This window comes from Triticum aestivum, chromosome 4D, assembly GCF_018294505.1.
Source record: "Triticum aestivum cultivar Chinese Spring chromosome 4D, IWGSC CS RefSeq v2.1, whole genome shotgun sequence".
NCBI classification, from domain to species: domain Eukaryota; kingdom Viridiplantae; phylum Streptophyta; class Magnoliopsida; order Poales; family Poaceae; genus Triticum; species Triticum aestivum.
Window position 1 is genome coordinate 464,385,567 of NC_057805.1, and position 6,741 is coordinate 464,392,307.

General features: G+C 44.1%; 1 protein-coding gene across 1 annotated transcript; it reads left to right on the forward strand.

The window, feature by feature from the left end:
• The first annotated feature begins 5,076 nt into the window (after positions 1-5,076).
• Positions 5,077-6,531, forward strand: LOC123100330 (uncharacterized). Its single transcript, XM_044522272.1, has one exon. The coding sequence runs from the start codon at positions 5,077-5,079 to the stop codon at positions 6,529-6,531; it is 1,455 nt and encodes a 484-aa protein (XP_044378207.1).
• The last annotated feature ends 210 nt before the right edge of the window (positions 6,532-6,741 follow it).

Here is a 6,741-nt window from a genome sequence, read left to right on the forward strand (position 1 = left end):
AAAATCAGAAAAATAAAACTAATTCATTTTAAAATCTTAAAAATACAATTATATATCAAAAAAATCAGAAAAATAAAACTAATTCATTTTAAAATCCCTTGAAGGTTTGACAAAAGGTTTGATACATCATTCAGTTCATCGACCAAATACAAAGTTTGGTACAATAAATTATTACACATCAATTCTTCCCTTGTGTCCCTGCTTGCTTACGATTGTGCCGTATCCATGGAGCATCCTCATCATTTAACTTAATGCTTGGGTCAGTGTTCACTTTGAAGGGCGGAATTTCACCAAACATATTATAATCTTCTGACATGTCTGTCTTGTCCTCCACTCCCACGATGTTTCTTTTCCCTGAAAGAACAATGTGCCGCTTTGGATCATCGCATGTTGTACTGATCGTTTTCTTATCTTTCTGTTTCCTCGGTTTGCTACTCATGTCCTTCAAGTAAAAAACCTGAGCGACATCTTTGGCAAGGACGAATGGTTCGTCAAGGTAACCAAGATTGTTGAAATCCACCATTGTCATTCCGTATTGCTCGTCCACCTTTACCCCACCTCCTGTTAGCTTGAACCATTTGCACCGGAACAAAGGGACCTTAAAGGAGGGTCCATAGTCAAGTTCCCATATCTCCTCTATGTAACCATAATATGTGACGTTTTGCCCATTCTCGGTTGCTGCATCAAAGCGGACACCACTGTTTTGGTTGGTGCTCTTTTTATCTTGGGCGATGGTGTAAAATGTATTCCCATTTATCTCGTACCCTTGGAAAGTCGTTATAGTCGAAGATGGTTTCTTGGCCAGCATGTACAGCTGATCTCCAACATCATTGTCATTCATTAAATGTTTTCGCAACCAACTGCCGAAAGTCTCCATGTGGGCCTTTCTAATCCAGGATTCAGGCTTCCCTGGGTTGTCCGAGCGTAAAATATTCTTGTGTTGCTCGAAGTACGGAGCCGCCAAGCTGGAATTTTGCAGAACTGTGTGGTGTGCTTCAGTCATAGAATGACCGTCCATACATATCGTGGATTCCCTTCCGATCTTGCCTTTTCCACTTAGTCTCCCCTCGTGCCGCGATTGAGGAATACCAATCGGCTTAAGGTCAGGAACATAGTCAATACAGAACTCAATTACCTCCTCATTTCCATAGCCCTTGACGATGCTTCCTTCTGGCCTAGCACGGTTACGAACATATTTCTTTAATACTCCCATGAACCTCTCAAAGGGGAACATATTGTGTAGAAATACAGGACCGAGAATGGAAATCTCTTCGACTAGGTGGAGCAGGAGGTGCGTCATAATATCGAAGAAGGATGGTGGGAACACCAACTCGAAACTGACAAGGCATTGGACCACATCGTTCTGTAACCGTGGTAGATCTTCTGGATTGATTACCTTCTGAGAGATTGCATTGAGGAATGCACATAGCTTCACAATGGCTACTCGAACATTTTCCGGTAGGAGCCCCCTCAAAGCAATCGGAAGCAATTGCGTCATAATCACGTGGCAGTCGTGAGACTTCAGGTTTTGGAACTTTTTCTCCGCCATGTTTATTATTCCCTTTATATTCGACGAGAAGCCAGACGAGACCTTCATACTGCTCAGGCATTCAAAAAAAATGACCTTCTCTTCTTTGGTAAGAGCGTAGCTGGCACGACCTTGAAACCATTCCGTATGCCGGTCATCTGGGTCTTTCAAAAGTTGCTGGTCCTGCCGTGCTTCCTTTGTATCATTTGTCTTCCCATACACGCCCAAGAAGCTTAGCAGGTTCACGCAAATATTCTTCGTAACATGCATCACGTCGATTGCAGAGCGGACATCTAGGACTTTCCAATATTCTAGCTCCCAAAATATAGATTTCTTCTTCCACATGGGTGCGTGCCCGTCAACTCCCCGCGGAACTGATTGTCCGCCAGGACCCTTTCCAAAGATGACTTTCAAATCCTTGACCATATCAAATATCTCAGCACCAGTACGTTCCGCAGGCTTCGGCCGGTGATCTGCCTTGCCGTTGAAATGCTTGCCTTTCTTTCTTACGTTATGATTTCGGGGAAGAAATCGACGATGACCCAGGTACACGTTCTTCTTACAATTAACCAAACGTACACTTTCAGTCTCTTGTAAGCAGTGCGTGCATGCATTGTATCCCTTATTTGTCTGTCCCGAAAGGTTACTGAGAGCAGGCCAATCGTTGATGGTTACAAAAAGCAACGCTCGTAGGTCAAATTCCTCTCCTTTGTGCTCATCCTAGACACGTACACCAGGTCTGGCCCACAACTGTAAAAGTTCTTCAACTAATGGCCTTAGGTACACATCGATGTCGTTGCCGGGTTGCTTAGGGCCTTGGATGAGAATTGGCATCATAATGAACTTCCGCTTCATGCACAACCAAGGAGGAAGGTTGTAGATGCATAGAGTCACGGGCCAGGTGCTATGGCTGGAGCTCTGCTCGCCAAAAGGATTCATGCCATCAGTACTTAGACCAAATCTTATGTTCCTTGCGTCAGCTGCAAAATCTTTGAACACTCTGTCGATCTTTCTCCATTGCGTTCCATCAGCGGGGTGTCTCAACTCCCCGTCGGACTTACGGTCCTCTTTGTGCCATCGCAACGACTTGGCATGCTTTTTGTTCATGAACAGACGTTTCAATCGTGGTATTATAGGAGCATACCACATCACCTTGGCGGGAACCCTCTTCCTGGGTTTCTCGCCCTCAACATCGTCACCAGGGTCATCGCCTCTGATCTTATAACGCAATGCAGTGCATACAGGGCATTCATTCAAATTCTCGTATTCACCGCGGTAGAGGATGCAGTCGTTAATGCATGCATGTATCTTCAGAACCTCTAAACCTAGAGGGCAGACAACCTTCTTTGCTTCGTACGTACTGGCGGGCAACTCGTTATTCTTCGGAAACATATTCTTCCACATTTTCAGCAAATTTTCAAATGATGAGTCACCTACACCTTCCTGTGCCTTCCATTTTAGCAAATCCAGTGTGTAGCCCAGCTTTTTCAGACTATTATCGCATCCTGGATACAACGACTTTTTGTGATCCTCTAACATGCGATCCAAATTCTCCCTCTCCTTGTCAGTTTCGCAGCGTCTCCGTGCATCAGCAATGGTCCGACCAAGATCATCAGCGGGCTCATCATGTGCCTCTTCTTCACCTTCACCTAACCCTTCCCCACCTTCAGCATCATCCTCCATGAAAGTATCACCGAAATGATCATGATAGTTGTCATCGATATCATCCCCTTCTTCATCTTCTTCCATTCTAACCCCTCTTTCTCCATGCTTGGTCCAACAATTATAGCTTGGCATGAAACCGTGCCGAAGCAGGTGCATGTGAACGTCTCTTGAGGAGGAGTAACCCTTCTGATTCTTACAGACAGCACATGGACAGATAATAAAACCTTGCTGCTTGTTCGCATTTGCCACTACGAGGAAATCTTTCAAACCCGTAGTGAACTCGCCGGAGAGTCGGGGACCGTACATCCATTACCGATTCATCTGCATTATTATTATATAAAGTATATAATTAACCATCATGCATTTGTTAAACTAACTAGCTAGAAATAATACAAATTAAACAATGAACTACACACATGCATATTTTATCAATGACACATGAAAGGTTCAAGTTGCTAACCGCGATCGCGGAGGAAAAATAAATGAGAAAGCTCAAGTGTGGCTCGGACACTTCATATCATGTTTGTTTCAGGCTCTCGGGCATTTCATCGAACACCTTGTGTGCATAGGAGGAACCAAAAGCAAACCCACCACCCCCTTCTGAAAATTGTGAAGTGAGCTGAGTGAAGTGAAGTGAGCTGAGTCCTATATATAGGGATGGGCCTTTAGTCCCGGTTGGCCTGGCCAACCGCAACTAAAGGCCTTCGGGGACCTTTAGTCCCGGTTGGCCAGGCCAACCGCGACTAAAGCCCCTCCCGTCCGCCAGCTGTCGACCGAGCGCGCTGGGCCCAGATAGTTGGTCGCGGGTCTCCTCCCGAACCGCGACTAAAGACCCCTTTTGTCGCGGTTCGATTGTTTTGGGGACTAATGGGGGCGTATGGAAGCCTCTTTTTCTACCAGTGCTAGCACTGGGTCTGCCCTTAATGATGAAGTGTTTTTTCCGTAAATTTCGGACCTTCTCATGTGTTGATAATTGTTCTGACTGTACTTGGTAGAGGGAGCTACTCCCTCCGTTCCTAAATATAAGTCTTTCTAGAGATTTCAATATGGACTACATACGGATATATATAAACGTAGTTTAGAGTGTAGATGCACTCATTTTCTCCGTATGTAATCCATATTGGAATCTCTAAAAAGACTTATATTTAGAAACGGAGGGAGTAGTTTGCAGGGGGTACAAGATAATTTCTTGTAGGAAAACTACTTCTAATTTGTTAATAAGAAATCAAATCGAGTTGGCACATACTATTTTATTTTACATAAGCCACATAGAGACTAATTGGGTTCTGACGAGATCAAAGGAGCAAATATAGAAACAAACTAGTTACATGTGTTTTGAAAGATTACTAAGTTATAGAGTTGTGATTCTCATCACTTACCAAGATAAATGGTGCATAGCACTTTCGTGTCAATGAGCTGCACACTACTCAGAAGTTCATCTGGACAAACCCAAACAATTCCCACGGTTAAATGTTACAATAGTAGACTGCACATATATGGGAATATGGGATGCCATTCCCTTGTATGTAAAATGTAAAAGGAGTCCAATGATACAGATAATTAATATACAAATAATTAATATACATTTTGCTGAAGGACAATAATCAATTTGGACCTACCGTGAATATTACAGATACTGGTCATTTTTCTAATGCTGCTTAAAGTTGGCTTGTCCTTGTCGCGTGTTTGGAAATTTAGACAAAGTATCCATATCTCCCACCTACACACCCACCCACCCACCCACTGACCCACTCATTGCAGTCAATGGTTTAGTCATCCCTGGAGACTTTTAATTTTGTCGAGTGTATGCAAGACATGGCTGAGGACAGCCTAGATAAGTTTGTCCTGAGACCAACCAGCACCTTACCTCATCAATCCCGGCAATGGAGGCTGCCATGTCTGCAGTTGTAGGCGAACTTGTGATCCGTTTCATCTCCTTGGTGCTGAAAAAGTACCACTCCTCCAACCATGCACAATCAGAGGAGAAGATGGTGGAGAGGTTGCAGCATCTCCTGATGAGAGTTTGCACCATCGTCAAGGAGGTGGACACGCGATACATAACCAACTCCGGGATGATGATGCAGCTCAAGACGCTATCAGAAGCTATGTACCGAGGATATAGTGTGTTGGACAACTCAAGGTACCGAGCCCTGCAAGAAGGTGCAGGCTTCAACGAGGTTAGCAGCAATGACTCATCTAGCAGTAGACTGTATTTAGCCAAGCGTTCACGAACAACTGATAAGGCTACACGCCTCGAGTTACACGGTGCCTTGGAAAGTTTAGAAATTGCTGTTGCTAACATGGCCGAATTTGTTGTGCTTTTGGGTGGATGCGAGCGCATATCTCATAGGCCATATGACGTCTATATGTACACAGAAAACTTCATGTTGAGCCGACACGCTGAAAAGCAAAAGCTCTTGAGCTTATTGTTGGAGCACAACAACCCTCCTGGTGATCATGCAATAGCAGTTCGTCCAATCATAGGTGGTGCAGCAATTGGGAAGAAAACTTTGGTTGCTCATGTGTGCGGTGACGAAAGGGTTCGCTCACGCTTTCCCTCTATTTTGCACTTGAATGGAGATACCATTTTGACAATACTTGACCATGGAAGGACCATGGAAGAGATGATGTTGGTAGTTATTGAGTTTACTTCTGATGTAGGTGATGATGATTGGAAAAAGTTTCACTCATTTGTCATAAAAATGGGTAGAGGAAGCAAGATCATCATCGTAAGTCAACTTAAAAGATTAGCCCGGTTTGGATCGGTGCAACCGATTTTCCTAGGTGTCATGTCTTACGATGAGTTGAGGTATCTTTTCAAGACACTGGTATTCAGGAGTGTAGGCCCTGCAGAACATCCACGGCTAGTACAAATAGCAGATGAGTTTGCCAAGCTATTGTGGAACATGAATGGTTCACTTGTTGCAACAAATTCGTATGCGGATGTGTTGAGACGGGATCTCGATATTCAGTTTTGGCGTTGCATATTGGGCAAGGGGTCAAGAATGGTTAGAAGAAACCTCTCCATATATGACGTGCACCTAAACACACTCATACACCAAGGTCACCCAGTGGACATAACGGACTTTGCTTTGCACCCACTTAGCATGACACCTTATAGTGTTAATGTCTCAATCAAGAAGGAATTGCCAAGTGTGACATTTGGGGATCTTATAACAGACCCGAGTGTTAGGCCGAAAGGAGACTTCACTCTAATCGCATGGGAATCAAGGATACCCCCTTATAAATCATTTCCTAATTTTGTTACAAGTCATGCTCAGGACACACATCAAGGTAGTGCCTTGCCAGGAAGGAAGCGACAAGGAGAGCCAATCTAGATTTGTTTCAAAATCCGTTTAATGTAACTCTTGTTGTACTTTTAGATGCATGACAGGGTGTGTCATAAGTGTGTTAAGAGGTACCAATGAAAATCAGATTGTATGTTCTATCATCCAACAACCCCCCTGTACTTGTTCAGTAACCAGCAAAGGTCATCTAACAACCCCCCCCCACCCTAATTAGATGCAGTCAGTAGCTCTAGCTGGTCT

Excerpts from the sequence above, each read along its gene's own strand:
- LOC123100330 (XM_044522272.1), top strand. The coding sequence starts at position 5,077 with ATGGAGGCTGCCATGTCTGCAGTTGTAGGCGAACTTGTGATCCGTTTC.